General features: G+C 44.5%; 1 protein-coding gene across 1 annotated transcript in view; it reads right to left on the bottom strand.

Moving 5' to 3' along the window:
• Window positions 1-19,496, bottom strand: part of GIPC3 (GIPC PDZ domain containing family member 3) — a 196,935-nt gene that overhangs the window by 115,988 nt on the left and 61,451 nt on the right. The window contains exon 2 of the mRNA XM_069740416.1: window positions 14,028-14,213. Coding sequence (XP_069596517.1) covers window positions 14,028-14,213 — 186 coding nt within the window. The remainder of the gene's footprint in view (window positions 1-14,027; window positions 14,214-19,496) is intronic.

The raw sequence follows: 19,496 nt of genomic DNA, 5'->3' as shown, positions 1-19,496 counted from the left end.
TCAAGAATAGAGGGGTCACCACGCCGTATTTTTTAATTATTTATAATTAAATGGATATTGGCAACCCACAGCCTAAAAATAGCAGTCCGCAGCTGCCAGAAAAGGCACATCTATTAGATGCGCTAATTCTGGTGCTTTGCCCTGCTCTTCCCACTTGCCCTGTAGCGGTGGAAAGTAGGGTTCATATTTGTGGGGTTGATGTCACCTTTGTATTGTCAGGTGACATCAAGCCCATGGCTTAGTAATGGAGAGACATCTATAAGACACCTATCCATTACTAATCCTATAGTTGTATTATAAATGAAGACACAGCCAAAATAAAGTCATTTAATTAAAAAAATGACACAGACTCCTTTAATAATCTTAATTTAACCATACTTACGACCTCGCCTAATTCCACCAAAGCCCTCGATCTCCTGTAATAAATCAAAAATAAAAAAACAACAATATGCCATACCTGTCTGTCATTCTGTCCCACACCATAATCCATGTCTGGGGGAAAAACAGTTTTCAACATGGACTGTGCCAAGATGCGACCGTCCATGCTAAGAACCACTGGGGGAATGAACTGCTGTGATTGCAGCCTCAGTGACTGGAGGTGACTTCATCAAGGTTACCTCCAGTCACTGAGGCTCCGGTGCCAGCCAGGCTGAACTGCCGTGACATTGGTGACATCCCCGCTAGCACTATGAGAGCACCGTGATCACTGCATACCTATATAAATTAATTGAGAGTTGTAGTTTGCAAAAATGGGGTCTCTTATGGCGGGGGTTCTGCTGTTCTGACACCTCAGGGGCTCTGCAAATATAACATTGCGCCCTCAAACCTGTCCAGAAAAATCTGAACTCCAATATGGGGCTCCTTCAGAGCTGTGCACTGTGCCTCAAAGTAGTTTTCAACCACATATAGGGTATTGTTGTACAGTATGGAGTTCACTAATTATTTGAGAAAATTATGCATTCAAAAAGTCAATTGGCATTCCTTCCTTTCCGAGCCCTTCCCTGTGCCCAATCAGTGGTTTTCCCCAACAAATGAGCTATCACCATGCTCAGGAGAAATTGCACAATACATTTTGAGGTCCAATTTTTCCTTTTACCTTTGAGAAAATAAAAACATTAGGGTTTAAATTAATATTTTTGTGTAAAAAAGTTAAATAATTTTTTACTTCCATATTCCAAAAATTCCTGTGAAGCACCTGAAGGAAGGGTAAACAAACTTCTTGAATGTGGGTTTGAACATCTTCAGGGGTGCAGTTTTTAGAATTGTGTCAATTTTGGGTATTTTATGTCATACGGACCCCTCAAAGTCACTTAAAATGTAATGTGATCCCTAAAAAAAATGCTTTTGTAAATTTTGTTTTAAAAATGAGAAATCGCTGGACAATTTTTAATCCTTATAACTTCCTAACAAAAAAACCCCATTATGTTTAAAAAATTGTGCTGATGTAAAGTAGACATGTGGTAAACATTATTTATTAATTATTTTTGCGTGACATAATGCTTTGATTTAAGGGCATAAAAATTAATAGTTTAAAAATTGTAAAAAAAAATAAAATTTTTGCCAAATCTCCATTTTTATCAGAAATAACCACAAGTCATATCGTAGATATGTTACTATTATCAAGTACAATATGTTACAAGAAAAAAAATCTCAGAATCTGTGGGATAAGTTATCCATCTCTCTCCTCGCTACTCCTCCGCTTCCCCCCTCTGCAAATCTCTTCACTGGCTCCCATTCCCTCAGCGTATCCAGTTCAAATTGCTAATACTGACCTACAAAGCCATCCACAACCTGTCTCCTCCATATATCTCTGAACTAATCTCTCGATATCTTCCCTCACGTGACCTCCGGTCCTCCCAAGACCTCCTTCTCTCCTCCACACTTGTTCGCTCCTCATCCAATCGCCTCCAAGACTTCTCCCGAATATCCCCCATCCTCTGGAACTCTCTGCCCCAACACGTCTGACTATCAACCACAGTCGGATCCTTCAGACGGAACCTGAAAACTCATCTCTTCAGGAAAGCCTACAGCCTGCACTGACACCGCTGCTGCCTCATCACCAACGAACCTACCGCCTCACCAACACCGGAGCTACCGCCTCACCAACACCGGAGCTACCGCCTCACCAACACCGGAGCTCCTGCAACCCTCAACCTACTGTCTCCTTCCCCATAATCCTGTAGAATGTAAGCCCGCAAGGGCAGGGTCCTCGCCCCTCTGTATCAGTCCGTCATTGTTAGTTTGTTTACTGTATGTAATATTTGTAACTTGTATGTAACCCCTTCTCATGTACAGCACCATGGAATCAATGGTGCTATATAAATAAATAATAATAATAAGTTCAAGTTTTTCAGAGTTATTACCACATAAAGTGCCACTGGTCAGAATTGTTTTATTTAGCCTGGTCATAAAGGTGAAAACAGGCTTGGGGGCTGAAGGGGTAAAATAGGTAAAAGGTGTGTGCCATTTCCGGGGTTGGCGTGTGCAAGTCCAGGGGACTTACCACCGCATGGTTGCAGGTGGCCGTAAAATTGTGCTGGGTGTTATTGTCACTTCCTGTCGGCTGTAGTGATCTGCGGTGGAACGCACTATGGAACTGCCAGTCATGTACCGGGGATTGTTCCTCAGGATACAGCAAAGTCAAGGACAAGACTCCTACACAGTTTACTCACAGTAATTATTTTACTTAGTTATGTGGATTATCACAGTTGGAGTTGAAAGTGACACTCACAAATGCAATCTCCCGGGAAGACAGGACCTGGAGAGAGGCACAGGCTCCCAGGAACGCAGGGCAAGCGAGACTGGAGAGAGATTGCTTCAGGCCTGACAGGACCTGAATCACCTGACTGCCGGCGGGTGTGGTCTAAGCTCCAGGGAGCTAGAAGCTGAAGGAAAACTCTTAGAAAGGTAACTAAAGGACAGAGCTATCAAGGGGCACAGACAGAGACATAAACGGGTCAGAGCATGGGATAGTGTAACGGTACCAAGGGACAAGACAGAAAGGATAGTAGGGGCCAAGCAGAGGTCAATACCAAACGGACAGAGAAAATACAGAGACAGAATCCAACAAACAGTATCCAGAGAACAGACCAAGTCAAAAGTCAAGGAATCAGGCAAACCAGCACACAACACAAAACACACTCAGGGGGTCAACACACTTAGCCAAGGGCGCAAGTATCACTGACAAAAGGAAACTCCCAGATGGAGGCTATAAAAAGTCCACCCAGGATCAGTGTGAGGCTACAGGAATTAACCCTAGAAGAACCGACCCAGACAAACCATGACATTGGATGACTCAACCAGAAAATAGGAAACATTCAAAACATTATACAGACATTCAACCGTGAGGCAGAGACCCTTGTACTGTACATTATGGCATCCAAACATTTTGTACCTACTATCCTTTCTGTAAATTTACCTATTGGCATGCCTATCTACACTGTTCGCCTGTTACGCTCTGGGAAAGAGGACAGTTACAGTGGGGCAAAAAAGTATTTAGTCAGTCAGCAATAGTGCAAGTTCCACCACTTAAAAAGATGAGAGGCGTCTGTAATTTACATCATAGGTAGACCTCAACTATGGGAGACAAACTGAGAGAAAAAAATCCAGAAAATCACATTGTCTGTTTTTTTAACATTTTATTTGCATATTATGGTGGAAAATAAGTATTTGGTCAGAAACAAAATTTCATCTCAATACTTTGTAATATATCCTTTGTTGGCAATGACAGAGGTCAAACGTTTTCTGTAAGTCTTCACAAGGTTACCACACACTGTTGTTGGTATGTTGGCCCATTCCTCCATGCAGATCTCCTCTAGAGCAGTGATGTTTTTGGCTTTTCGCTTGGCAACACGGACTTTCAACTCCCTCCAAAGGTTTTCTATAGGGTTGAGATCTGGAGACTGGCTAGGCCACTCCAGGACCTTGAAATGCTTCTTACGAAGCCACTCCTTCGTTGCCCTGGCAGTGTGCTTTGGATCATTGTCATGTTGAAAGACCCAGCCACGTTTCATCTTCAATGCCCTTGCTGATGGAAGGAGGTTTGCACTCAAAATCTCACGATACATGACCCCATTCATTCTTTCATGTACCCGGATCAGTCGTCCTGGCCCCTTTGCAGAGAAACAGCCCCAAAGCATGATGTTTCCACCACCATGCTTTACAGTAGGTATGGTGTTTGATGGATGCAACTCAGTATTCTTTTTCCTCCAAACACGACAAGTTGTGTTTCTACCAAACAGTTCCAGTTTGGTTTCATCAGACCATAGGACATTCTCCCAAAACTCCTCTGGATCATCCAAATGCTCTCTAGCAAACTTCAAACGGGCCCGGACATGTACTGGCTTAAGCAGTGGGACACGTCTTGCACTGCAGGATCTGAGTCCATGGTGGCGTAGTGTGTTACTTATGGTAGGCCTTGTTACATTGGTCCCAGCTTTCTGCAGTTCATTCACTAGGTCCCCCCGCGTGGTTCTGGGATTTTTGCTCACCGTTCTTGTGATCATTCTGACCCCACGGGGTGGGATTTTGCGTGGAGCCCCAGATCGAGGGAGATTATCAGTGGTCTTGTATGTCTTCCATTTTCTAATTATTGCTCCCACTGTTGATTTCTTCACTCCAAGCTGGTTGGCTATTGCAGATTCAGTCTTCCCAGCCTGGTGCAGGGCTACAATTTTGTTTCTGGTGTCCTTTGACAGCTCTTTGGTCTTCACCATAGTGGAGTTTGGAGTCAGACTGTTTGAGGGTGTGCACAGGTGTCTTTTTATACTGATAAGTTTAAACGGGTGCCATTACTACAGGTAATGAGTGGAGGAAAGAGGAAAGAGGAGACTCTTAAAGAAGAAGTTACAGGTCTGTGAGAGCCAGAAATCTTGATTGTTTGTTTCTGACCAAATACTTATTTTCCACCATAATATGCAAAAAAAATGATAAAAAAACAGACAATGTGATTTTCTGGATTTTTTTTTCTCAGTTTGTCTCCCATAGTTGAGGTCTACCTATGATGTAAATTACAGACGCCTCTCATCTTTTTAAGTGGTGGAACTTGCACTATTGCTGACTGACTAAATACTTTTTTGCCCCACTGTATATGAGTGTAATGTACGAGCTCACCTGCAGTACAGTACAATCTTAAAAATTGATAACCTCTATCCCCCAATCAAATATCCCTCTCCGGTCCTGATGTGATTTCAATTAAATCAGAGGAATTATTCATTCTCAACTACAGCTCTGGCAAAAATTAAGAGACGACTACATCAAAACCCTGTCATGGGCAGCCCAATCTCCAGACCTGTACCCCATTGAAAACCTCTGGAATGTAATCAAGAGGATGATGGATAGTCACAAACCATCAAACAAAGAAGAACTTCTTAAATTTTTGCGCCAGAAGCAGTGTGAAAGACTGGTGGAAAGCATTTCAAGACGCATGAAAGTTGTGATTAAAAATTATGGTTATTCCACAAAATATTGATTTCTGAACTCTTCCTGAGTTAAAACATTAGTGTTGTTGTTTATATATGATTATGAACTTCTTTTATTTGCATTATTTGAGGTCTGAAAGCACTGGGTTTTTTTAAAAAAATTTGACCATTTCTCCTTTTCAGAAAAGAAATACAAAATGTATTGCTTGAAAATTCGGAGACATGTTGTCAGATGTTTATAGAATAAAAGAACAATTTACATTTTACTAAAAAATATACCTATAAAGTGAAAAATGAGACAAACTGAACATTTTGCAGTGGTCTCTTAATTTTTTGCCAGAGCTGTATATTGAAAATAACCTTATCCATTGGCGACGGCTATTTTGCCGTAAACGGAGCCTATCGAACTTGAACAACTATACCGTACTATAACTTTCTCCTGAAACAAAAAGAAATTCAAGATTGGCCTGAAGTTCATTGCGTGCTGTGTTGGCACGTAGGTATGGATTGGGATTCTTAATTACGGAACAAACAGAAAACGTGGCAGCAAATCCGGACATTGTGGATGCTGGTTTTGGCAATAAATGTGACCTGAAACCAGGGCGGACTCCAGGTTTTTGTGGGCTTCGGGGGAAAGAGCCTCAGTGGGCCCCATTAACACATACCACAATTCATGATGCATAGATACGGCAGAAAAATATAGGTATAGTACAATACCAAAGATTTCACTTACTGTTAACATTACATGAGTGATATCTATTGTAAATTCTACAATAGCTCAGAAACCAGACAGTATAGTCCTCCATACAGTATAATGGGCACCACACAGTGCTCCATACAGAATAATGAGCTCCATATATTGCTCGTTACAGTACTGTGTGGCACCCTAGGAGTCCGGTTGCCACGATGGCATTGCCTTCCTCTCGGGGGAGGGGGGTGATGTCATGCCTGGATGCAAGGAGAGATTCCCTAATCAGATAATACAAACATACAACACCTTCCTAACTCTAGACCAGAAGGGGGAGCTCTAAGCCCGGTTTCAGGGTAGCTTCCCTATAACTTCTGGTATGGAGGCGGGGTTAGTGAGCTGAGTGTGAGACACTGAAGGAAAAGGAAGCAAGAGAGGAGCCTGGGGTCTGGAGCTGCGATTGGGCTCACACCAAAATAAAGCACAAAGAGACCGGACATCGGAGTCCATGGTGGTAAGAGGATTTCATACTCAGCCACCGAATCCGGACGGCACGAGATTCCAAGTCTCCTGGCCCCAACTGACATCCAGAGGCAACACAGCAGGTCAGGAGCCTGGAGCTGCCAGTGAGAAGGCAGTGCCCAAGACAGGCTCAGGCTGTCAGCCATATGGATTGGAAGTACAGACACTGAGAGGACTTGTGCAGAGCTTCAGGCAGCAAGGGTCAGAGTACAAAGCGCAGAAGGAAGGCCTTCGAACCCACTTAGTTAGGTGGATCCCAAACTGTTTCCAGGCTGCCCGAAACCTATCACCACCTGCTACCTGTACCATGAACTGTACCTGCATTTTATCAGTAAAAGGTAAAGGAAACTGCTACCCCTGTGTCCTTTAATTATTTCCTGCATCCTCAGTCCTACGCCCCACCGTCAATCATCCCTCTTACCAACTGTACCGGTAGCCCTTGGGACTAAATAAATAAATATTTGGATGAAAAAAAAATCTAAATAATAAAAGTACACATATTTGGTATCGCCGTAATGACCTGCCCTATAAAACTAGTTAACCCTTTTAGTGAGCACCATAAAAAAACCAAGGCAAAAAACAATGCTTTAACTTCATATCACCGAACAAAAAGTTAAATAACACGCGATCAAAAAGACGGATATAAACAAATGGCACAGCTGAAAATGTCATCTTGTCCTGCAAAAAACAAGCCACCATATAGCTCCATCACCAGAAAAATAAAAAAGTTATAGCTTTCAGAATAAAGCCATGCAAAAATAATTATTTTTTATATACAATAGTTTTTATTGTATAAAAGCGCCAAAACATGAAAAAATTATGTAAATGAGGTATCAGTGTAATTGTACTAACACAAATAATAAAACTGCTTTATCAATTTTACCACACGTGGAATGGTATAAACGCCCTCCCCCACCCCCCCACAAAAAAAAAAATAAAAAAATAAATTCTTGAATTGCTGGTTTTTGTTCATTCTGCCTCCCAAAAATCGGAATAGAAAGCGATCAAAAATTGTCATGTGCCCGAAAATGGTACCAATGAAAATGTTAACTCGTCCCACAAAAAAATAAGACCTCACATGACTCTGTGGGCCAAAATATGTAAAAGTATAGCTCACAAAATATGGTGATGCAAAAACTAATAAAAAGCGTCTTTTAGTGTGTGACAGCAGCCAAACAAAAACCCGCCATAATGCCTCTTTCACATGTCCTCATATTTCCAGTACTGGAGATGTCAGTGTCCATGTGTGTAATACTTGTGGTACACGTGTGGCATGCGTGTGCAGCATCAGTACCACAAGGATGGGCACCAAGGAAGAAGTATTACAGTAAGCGCTGTTCCCTGGCGACGGCTGATGTACACGGCTCTCATCTCCCCTGCTCTGCTGGCGATCGGCACAAGCAGGAGAGAATGATGAGAGCTGTGTTCAGTACCCGCCACCGGGGAACAGGGGGAACAGCACTTAAGGTACCGTCACACTGGACGATATCGCTAGCGATCCGTGACGTTGCAGCGTCCTGGCTAGCGATATCGTCCAGTGTGACAGGCAGCAGCGATCAGGCCCCTGCTGTGATATCGCTGGTCAGGGCAGAAAGGCCAGAACTTTGTTTCGTCACTGGCTCTCCCGCTGACATCGCTGAATCGGCGTGTGTGACGCCGATTCAGCGATGTCTTCGCTGGTAACCAGGGTAAACATCGGGTTACTAAGCGCAGGGCCGCGCTTAGTAACCCAATGTTTACCCTGGTTACCATCGTTAAAGTAAAAAAAACAACCACTACATACTTACCTACCGCTGTCTGTCCCCGGCGCTGTGCTTCTCTGCTCTGGCTGTGAGCGCCAGGCAGCCGGAAAGCAGAGTGGTGACGTCACCGCTCTGCTTTCCGGCCGCTGTGCTCACAGTGAGTGCAGGAAAGCACAGCGCCGGGGACAGACAGCGGTAGGTAAGTATGTAGTGGTTGTTTTTTTTTACTTTAACGATGGTAACCAGGGTAAACATCGGGTTACTAAGCGTGGCCCTGCGCTTAGTAACCCGATGTTTACCCTGGTTACCGGCATCGTTGGTCGCTGGAGAGCTGTCTGTGTGACAGCTCTCCAGCGACCTAACAGCGACGCTGCAGCGATCCGGATCGTTGTCGGTATCGCTGCAGCGTCGCTTAGTGTGACGGTACCTTTACTGTAACGCTTCTTCCCCAGCACTGATACGTGTCACATGGATGACAGCACCCGGCACCGGGGAACAGCACTTACTGTAACGCTTCTTCCCCAGTACCGATGCATGTCACATGGATGACAGCACCCGGCAACGGGGAACAGCACTTACTTAAACGCTTCTTCCCAAGCACCGATGCATGTCACATGGATGATATCCATGTGTGTTATGCGTATGCACGTGTGCTGGATGTTTTGTGGCCTGTGCTGACATTAAAAAACAGACATGTCAGTGTGTTTTTCCCATGGACACACGATCTGTGAAAACACATTGACATGTTCACAGAACCATTCACTTGAATAGGCAAATAGCGCTCTGTTCCTCACGAGTCTCTCCGCATAGCATAAAATTCTGTGACACCCATGGTGTCAATATGATCACTGCACCTCTAGATGAATTAATTGAGAGGTGTAATTCGTAAAATGAGGTCACTTATGGGGGATTCTGATATTTTGGCACCTCATGGGCTCTCCCAGTGGGTCATGGCACCTGCAAACCATAACAGTAAAATCTGGCACTCCTTCTCTTCTGAGCTCTGCCATGTGCCCAAACAGTGGTTTTCTCCCACATATGGGGTATTGCCGTACTCAGGACAAATTTCACAATTACATTTGCGGTCCAATTTCTCCTGTTACCCTTGGGAAGATAAAAAATTGGGAGCGAAAAGATCATTTTTGTGGAAAAAACATGATTTTTATTTTCACGCCCAGGCGTTATAAACTTTAGTGAAACACCTGGGGATTCAAAGTTCTCACCACACATCTAGATAAGTTCCCTGGGGGGTCTAGTTTTCAAAATGGGGTCACTTGTGGGGGATTTCCACTGTTTAGGCACATCAGGGGCTCTCCAAATGTGACATGGCGTCCGATCTTCATTCCAGCCAATTTTGCGTTGAAAAAGTCAAACGGCGCTCCTTCTCTTCCAAGCTCTGCCGTGCGCCCAAACAGTAGTCTATCTGCACATATGGGGTATCAGCATACTCAGTCATCGCTCTGTGTATAGAGAGTGGCAGCTGTATCCGTGCCCTCCCTACTAACAGCAGGCTCAGAATTAGGGTCGTCGGTTACAGCGCAAGTACGAGCACCGGACAAGTTCAGAACACTATTAACCTGCAGATTAACCCCATGTTTGAAAGTGAATAGTGTTTTTTCACATGATAGTTTCCCTTTATGAAAATAAAAAATTGAGGCTAAACAAACATTTTAGTTGAAAAAATGTCATGTCATTTTCATGTCATTTTAAAATGGAATCAGTCTGAAAAAAACTAATTATGTAAATTTTCACCAAATTTCTAATATTTTCATAAATAAACACGAATCTTACTTAAATTTACCACCAACATAAAGTACAGAATTCCATGATTTCAGAATCACTGGAATTAGAAGTAGCAGTCCAAAGTTAACACCACATAAATTGACACGTGAGTTTTGAAAAATGGGCCTCTGTCAGGAAGATCAAAAAAGACTTAGGAATTACGGCGTTAACACAGAATAATGTAGAAAATTAATTTTACGAAGAAATTATACTAGCAGATTTTCTTAGCTAAACCTTTTGATTCTACTCTTCTGAAATGTCCCAATATATTGCATTAACCCCTTAACGACCGCCGATACACCTTTTAACGGCGGCAGTTAAGGGTACTTAAACCACAGCGCCGTTAGTTAACGGCGCTGTGGAAAAAGTGAATAGTGCCCCCAGAGTTGGATTTTCTCTGGGGTCTCGGTTGCAGGGGGTAGCCGAGACCCCAGAGAACATGATTCGGAGTTTTTTTTTACCGACCCCGGGGTTGCGATCGCCGGTAATTAACCGTTTACCGGCGGTCGCAAAAAAACAAAAAAAAACACGATTTCCCATTTAATTTCTCTGTCCTCCGATGTGATCGCACATCGGAGGACAGAAAAATGGGGTCCCCGATAGTCCCCCGATACTCACCTGTCTCCCCTGGTGCTCCTCGTGGCTTCCGATGGGCGCCGCCATCTTGATCTGGCCAAAAAATGGCCGGCAACCGGAAAATCTTTGGGGTCTCGGCTGCCGGGGGTAGCCGAGACCCCAAAGAACATGATCGGTGTCGGTTTTTTACCAACCCCTGTTTTGCGATCGCCGGTAATTAACTGTTTACCGGCGATCGCAAAAACAAAAAAAAAGCGATCTTTCATTCTCTGTCCTCTGATGTGATCGCACATCAGAGGACAGAGAAATAGGGGGATTCGGGGACCTTGCTATACTTACCGGTGTCCCTGGGTCCTCCTGCTTCTTCTCCTGGCTGCCAGCTTCTTCATCCGGAATGAAAATGGCTGGCGCATGCACAGTGCGCCCACCATATTCTGCCGGCCAGCAGGTGGAGTAGTTGGGGCTAAATTTTGGGTTAGGGTTAGGGCTAAATTAAGGTTTAGGGTTGGGGCTAAATTTAGGGTTAGGATTAGGGTTGGGGCTAAATTTAGGGTTAGGGTTGGGGCTAAATTTAGGGTTAGGGTTAGGGTTGGGGCTAAATATAGGGTTAGGGTTGGGGCTAAATATAAGGTTAGGGTTGGGGCTAAATTTAGGGTTAGGCTTCTTTCACACTTGCGTCGGTACGGGGCTGTCGCAATGCGTCAGCCCGACGTACCAACGCACGTTGTGAAAATTGTGCACAACGTGGGCAGCGGATGTAGTTTTTCAACGCATCCGCTGCCCAGTCTATGTCCTGAGGAGGAGGGGGCGGAATTATGGCCACGCATGCGCAATCGGAAAAGGCGGACGCGACGTACAAAAAAACTTTACATTGAACGTTGTTTTGTGCTGACGGTCCGCTAAAACACAACTGATCCAGTGCACGACGGACGCGACGTGTGGCCATCCGTCGCGATCCGTCGGCAAGACAAGACTATGGGCAAAAAATGCATCCTGCGGACACATTTGCAGGATCCGTTTTTTGTCCAAAACGACGGATTGCGACGGATGCCACACGCCGCAAGTGTGAAAGTAGCCTTAGGGTTAGGGTTGGGGCTAAAGTTAGGGCTAGAGTTAGGGTTAAATTTAGGGTTAGGGTTAGGGTTGGGGCTAAATTTAGGGTTAAGGTTAGGGTTGGGGCTAAATTTAGGGTTAGGGTCAGGGCTAGGGTTGCGGCTAAAGTTAGGGTTAGAGTTGGGATTAGGGTTTGGATTAGGGTTGGTATTAGGGTTAGGGTTGGCATTAGGGTTACGCTTGGGATTAGAGTTAAGGTTAGGGTTGGGATTAGGGGTGTATTGGGATTAGGGTTAGGTTTGAGGTTAGGGTTGAGATTAGGATTAGTGGTGTGTTGGATTTAGGGCTTTGATTAGGGTTATGGTTAGGGTTGACATTAGGGTTGTTTTGGGGTTAGGGTTGTGATTATCATTAGGGTTGTGATTAGGATTGGGTTGGGATTAGGGTTAGGGGTGTGTTGGGGTTAGGGTTGGCGTTAGAATTGGGGGGTTTCCACTGTTTAGGTACATCAGAGGGTCTCTAAACAAGACAGCCAATTTTGCGCTCAAAAAGTTAAATGGTGCTCCCTCCCTTCTGAGCTCTGCAATGCGCCCAAACAGTGGTTTACCCCCACATATGGGGCATAAATTGGACAACAACTTTTGGGGTCCAATTTCTCCTGTTACCCTTGTAAAAATAAAAACTTGGGGGCTACAAAATCTTTTCTGTGGAAAAGAAATATTTTTTTATTTTCACGACTCTGCATTATAAACGTCTGTGAAGCACTTGGGCATTCAAAGTTCTCACCACACATCTAGATAAGTTCCTTGGGGGGTCTAGTTTCCAAAATGGGGTCACTTGTGGGGGGTTTCTACTATTTAGGTACATCAGGGGCTCTGCAAATGCAACATAATGCCCACAGACCATTCTATCAAAGTCTGCATTCCAAAACAGCGCTCTGTCCTTCCGAGCTCTGCCGTGCGCCCAAACAGTGAATTACTCCCACATATGGGGTACCAGCATACTCAGGATAAATTGTACAACAACTTTTGGGGTCTAATTTCTCCTGTTACCCTTGTGAAAATAAGAATTTGTGGGCAAAAAGATCATTTTTGTGTAAACAAATGCGATTTTTTATTTTCACGGCTCTACGTTATAAACTTCTGTGAATCTCTTGGGGGTTCAAAGTGCTCACCACACATCTAGATAAGTTCCTTAATGGGTCTAGTTTCCAAAATGGTGTCACTTGTGGGGGGTTTCCACTGTTTAGGCACATCAGGGGCTCTCTAAACGTGACATGGCATCCAATCTCAATTCCAGCCAATTCTGCATTGAAAAAGTCAAACAGCGCTCCTTCACTTCCAAGCTCTGCGGTGCGCCCAAACAGTGGTTTACGCCCACATATGTGGTATCGGCGTATTCAGGAGCAATTGCACAACAAAATTCATGGTTTAATTTCTGTTTTTACACTTGTGAAAATAAAAAAAAATGGTTCTGAATTAAAATGTTTGCAAAAAAAAGTTAAATGTTCATTTTTTCCTTCCACATTGTTTCAGTTCCTGTGAAGCACGTAAAGGGTTAATAAACTTCTTGCATGTGGTTTTGAGAACCTTGAGGGGTGCAGTTTTTAGAATGGTGTCACACTTCATTATTTTCTATCATATAGACCCCTCAAAATGACTTCAAATGTGATGTGGTCCCTAAAAAAAATGGTGTTGTAAAAATGAGAAATTGCTGGTCAACTTTTAACTCTTATAACTCCCTAACAAAAAAAATGTTGTTTCCAAAACTGTGCTGTTGTAAAGTAGACATGTGGGAAATGTTATTTATTGACTATTTTTCATCACATATCTCTCTGATTTAAGGGCATAAAAATACAAAGTTTGAAAATTGCAAAATTTTAAAATTTTATGCCATATTAACATTTTTCATAAATAATCGCAAGTAATATCGAAGAAATGTTACCACTAACATGAAGTACAATATTTCATGAAAAAACAATCTCAGAATCAGTGGGATCCATTAAAGTGTTCCAGAGTTATAACCTCATAAAGTGACAGTGGTCAGAATTGTAAAAATTGGCTCGGTCATTAAGTACCAAATTGGCTCTGTCACTATACTGATAACAAGTACTGTATTATGAAATTTACTGGAGTATAAAATACAAATATTAATATTCAATTATGTCATATGTTATATTCAATTTATGGGAATTATACAAATTCTCCATTTTAATTCTTATTTAAAAAAAGCTCCAAATTGTACCTTTATGAATGCATATCCAGCTCCATTATCAGTGATTGTGAGGCCCAAGGCATCTTCCGTTTTGGTGATCTCAACTTCCTTGGTTTCTCCCCTAACATGTGCAAAGATAAAATCTTCCAAACCAATCTGACCACCAAGAAGCTTCTGCATATCCACTTTGTGTGTGTTCAATGTACAGAACAAAATCTATGCGAAAATAAAAAGATAACCACTTATTTACATAGGTTAGGAACATCTTGGTATTAAATTATATGCTTAAATGGGAACTGTACTTTGAGCAAATATTGCATAAAACAATAGTGCAGGCGTATATGAGAAACTTTGTAATATTTGTAGACAGCTAATTCTCCCACTTTCAATACTTCTTGTTCTCCCCCTGCCTCCTGAACTCATCATTCGCTCTGAAAAAAGCAGCTCAAATCCATCAAGAATCCATTAAAAACAAGATGAGCTGCAAACACAGTAGAGAAAGACATAACAGACTTCACTGTATTCAAACAAGCAACACTCACTTTTAAATCTGCACTCACCTCTGCTAAACAGGCCTACTTCACAACCCTCGTATCTTCCCTATCCCACAACCCCAAACAGTTATTCAAAACATTTAACTCCCTCCTCCGCCCCCCACTGCCCCCTCCAACCTCCCTCATCTCTGCTGAGGACTTTGCCACACACTTTAAAAATAAGATCGACCAGACAAGGCACGACTTTATTGTTCAACCACCACAACCCCTTTGTATACCAGACCAATGCCCAAACCCCATAACCTCCCTATCCAACATCACTGAAGGGGGACTTAATTGTCTCCTCCCCAAATCCCACCTCACCACCTGTGCGCTCGACCCCATCCCATCCCACCTCCTCCCCAACCTCACCACCACACTTATCCCATCCCTAACCCACCTCTTCAACCTATCACTAACTTCTGGCACCTTCCCCTCTGCGTTCAAACATGCCACAATCACGCCTATCCTTAAAAAGCCAACCCTCGATCCAACTGCTATGTCCAGCTATCGCCCAATATCGCTGCTCCCATTTGCTTCCAAACTCCTGGAGCAGCACGTCCATGCTGAACTCTCCTCCCACCTCTCATCTAACTTGTTGTACGACAATCTGCAATCTGGTTTCCGCCCCCATCACTCAACTGAGACTGCCCTGACCAAAATCACTAACGACCTACTTACCGCCAAAGCTACTGGACAATACTCTGTACTCCTCCTTCTAGACCTGTCCTCTGCTTTCGACACAGTTGACCACTGCCTCCTACTGCAGATCCTCTCCTCCTTTGGCATCAAAGACCTCGCCCTATCGTGGATCGCCTCGTACCTTTCCAACCGCACATTCAGCGTCTCCCACTCCCATACTACCTCCTCATCCCACCCTCTCTCTGTTGGAGTCCCCCAAGGCTCTGTTCTAGGACCCCTACTCTTCTCAATCTATACACTTGGCTTGGGACAACTCATAAAGTCCCATGGATTCCAGTACCACCTCTATGCTGACGACACTCAGATCTACCTCTCTGGCCCAGACGTCACCGCTCTGCTGTCCAGAATCCCAGAGTGCCTATCAGCCATATCCTCCTTCTTCTCCTCTCACTTCCTCAAACTCAATGTGGACAAATCTGAACTCATCATCTTTCCTCCATCCCACAAATCTTCCTTACTTGACCTATCTATCGCAGTCAATGATATCATGCTTTCCCCTGTACCCGAAGTCCGCTGCCTCGGAGTAACCTTCGACTCTGCCCTGTCCTTCAAACCACACATCCAAGCTCTTTCCACCTCCTGTCGCCTCCAGCTCAAAAATATCTCCAGGATACGTCCTTTCCTCAACCCCCAATCTACTAAAATGCTTGTGCACGCCCTCATCATTTCCCGCCTTGACTACTGCAACATCCTTTTCTGTGGCCTCCCTGCTAACACCCTTGCACCTCTCAAGTCCATCCTTAACTCTGCTGCCCGACTAATCCATCTCTCTCCTCGCTACTCCTCCGCTTCCCCCCTCTGCAAATCTCTTCACTGGCTCCCATTCCCTCAGCGTATCCAGTTCAAATTGCTAATACTGACCTACAAAGCCATCCACAACCTGTCTCCTCCATATATCTCTGAACTAATCTCTCGATATCTTCCCTCACGTGATCTCTGGTCCTCCCAAGACCTCCTTCTCTCCTCCACACTTATTCGCTCCTCATCCAATCGCCTCCAAGACTTCTCCCGAATATCCCCCATCCTCTGGAACTCTCTGCCCCAACACGTCCGACTATCAACCACAGTCGGATCCTTCAGACGGAACCTGAAAACTCATCTCTTCAGGAAAGCCTACAGCCTGCACTGACACCGCTGCTGCCTCATCACTATCGAAGCTACCGCCTCACCAACACCGGAGCTACCGCCTCACCAACACCGGAGCTACCGCCTCACCAACACCGGAGCTCCTGCAACCCTCAACCTACTGTCTCCTTCCCCATAATCCTGTAGAATGTAAGCCCGCAAGGGCAGGGTCCTCGCCCCTCTGTATCAGTCCGTCATTGTTAGTTTGTTTACTGTATGTGATATTTGTAACTTGTATGTAACCCCTTCTCATGTACAGCACCATGGAATCAATGGTGCTATATAAATAAATAATAATAATAATAATAATTGGTGCAACCGGTGGAGCTGCAAAAAGGCCCATAGGTGGAAGGCGGCCCATGCCAGTTGTGCAAAGGCGGCTTATTATGAGTGCAATCTGATCTGCTGCTCAGAACCCAAGACACCAGGGTGGCCATGGCCAGATTGCCCTCAGTATTAGTGGTGCGCCAGACAGGGAGCATTCAAGCAGCTCCACTGCATACGGTAGAAAATAGCAGCGAAGCTGCAGAAAACCATCTTCAGCTACTTGCCTGGTGCTTTCTTTATGAGTCAGGCACTAGCAATATGATGACATCAACATGACGCCTGCAGCATTTACAAAGCACCCAGCTAGATGAGGAAGGAAACAATGCCGCGGAGGATCATCTGGTGAGGTGTGTGAGTCTTTTTTCCTATTTTTAGAACACAATTGGAGATAGCACAATGAGCGAAATGAGGATGTGACACAATCAGGGACTTATAAGGAATTGAGGAGTAGGAAAGGAAACTAGCAGGTACCAATAAAAAAATGGGCAGTGGGAGAGGATTCTATCAGTGACAGTGACTTATAATGAATTGAGGTGTGGGGACGACAGTATGTACAAAGTTATTGTGAATTGAGTGATGGAAGAGCATGCTATCAGCGACTTATAATGAATTAGGACGTGTGGGAGGATGCTATCAGCGACTTATAATGAATTAGGACGTGTGGGAGGATGCTATCAGCGACTTATAATGAATTAGGACGTGTGGGAGGATGCTATCAGCGACTTATAATGAATTGGGACGTGTGGGAGGAAGCTATCAGCGACTTATAATGAATTAGGACGTGTGGGAGGAATGTTATGAATAGGTAATTCAGAACCACAATGGACCTTGAAGTTCAGAGCACACAAGTGACCTGACAAAAACCACAAAACATAGGACGAGCTCTGAGACGTGGAAACTCTGCTGACCGCAATCCCTAAACCTATCAAACCACACTAGAGGTAGCCGTGGATTGCGCCTAACGCTCCCTATGCAACTCGGCACAGCCTGAGAAACTAGCTAGAAAAATAAGCCTACCTTGCCTCAGAGAAATTCCCCAAAGGAAAAGGCAGCCCCCCACGTATAATGACTGTGAGTAAGATGAAAATACAAACACAGAGATGAAATAGATTTAGCAAAGTGAGGCCCGACTTACTGAATAGACTGAGGATAGGAAAGATAGCTTTGCGGTCAACACAAAATCCTACAAACAACCACGCAGAGGGGCAAAAAGACCCTCCGCACCGACTAACGGTACGGAGGTGCTCCCTCTGCGTCTCAGAGCTTCCAGCAAGCAAGCAAAACCAAAAAAGCAAGCTGGACAGAAAATATAGCAACAAAAGTAACATAAGCAGAACTTAGCTTATGCTGAGCAGACAGGCCACAGGAACGATCCAGGAGGAAGCAAGACCAATACTAGAACATTGACTGGAGGCCAGGATCAAAGCACTAGGTGGGGTTAAATAGAGCAGCACCTAACGACTTAACCTCATCACCTGAGGAAGGAAACTCAGAAGCCGCAGTACCACTCGTGACCACAGGAGGGAGCTTGATCACAGAATTCACAACAGTGCCCCCCCTTGAGGAGGGGTCACCGAACCCTCACCAGAGCCCCCAGGCTGACCAGGATGAGCCATATGAAAGGCACGAACAAGATCGGCAGCATGGACATCAGAGGCAAAGACCCAGGAATTATCTTCCTGACCATAACCCTTCCACTTAACCAGATACTGGAGTTTCCGTCTCGAAACACGAGAATCCAAAATCTTCTCCACTATATACTCCAACTCCCCCTCCACCAAAACCGGGGCAGGAGGATCAACAGATGGAACCACAGGCACCACGTATCTCCGCAACAATGACCTATGGAATACGTTATGGATGGAAAAAGAATCTGGAAGGGTCAAACGAAAAGACACAGGATTAAGAACCTCAGAAATACTATACGGGCCAATGAAACGAGGCTTAAACTTAGGAGAGGAAACCTTCATAGGAATATAACGAGATGACAACCAAACCAAATCCCCAACACGAAGTCGGGGACCCACACAGCGTCTGCGATTAGCGAAACGTTGAGCCTTCTCCTGGGACAAGGTCAAATTGTCCACTACATGAGTCCAAATCCGCTGCAACTTGTCCACCACAGTATCCACACCAGGACAGTCCGAAGACTCAACCTGCCCTGAAGAGAAACGAGGATGGAACCCAGAATTGCAGAAAAACGGTGAAACCAAGGTAGCTGAGCTGGCCCGATTATTAAGAGCGAACTCAGCCAACGGCAAAAAGGACACCCAATCATCCTGATCAGCAGAAACATAACATCTCAGATATGTTTCCAAGGTCTGATTGGTTCGTTCAGTCTGGCCATTTGTCTGAGGATGGAAAGCTGAGGAAAAATACAAATCAATGCCCATCCTAGCACAAAAGGCTCGCCAAAACCTCGAAACAAGCTGGGAACCTCTGTCAGAAACGATGTTCTCTGGAATGCCATGTAAACGAACCACATGCTGGAAGAACAATGGCACCAAATCAGAAGAGGAAGGTAATGTAGACAAGGGTACCAAATGGATCATCTTAGAGAAGCGATCACAAACTACCCAAATGACCGACATTTTTTGAGAGACGGGGAGATCCGAAATAAAATCCATAGAGATATGTGTCCAAAGCCTCTTCGGGATCGGCAAGGGCAAAAGCAACCCACTGGCACAAGAACAGCAGGGCTTAGCCCGAGCACAAATCCCACAGGACTGCACAAAAGAACGCACATCCCGCGACAGAGACGGCCACCAAAAGGATCTAGCCACCAAATCTCTGGTACCAAAGATTCCAGGAT

Source organism: Ranitomeya imitator, chromosome 1 (genome assembly GCF_032444005.1).
Source record: "Ranitomeya imitator isolate aRanImi1 chromosome 1, aRanImi1.pri, whole genome shotgun sequence".
In the NCBI taxonomy this organism is placed as follows: domain Eukaryota; kingdom Metazoa; phylum Chordata; class Amphibia; order Anura; family Dendrobatidae; genus Ranitomeya; species Ranitomeya imitator.
This window is presented reverse-complemented; position numbering and strand designations above follow the sequence as displayed.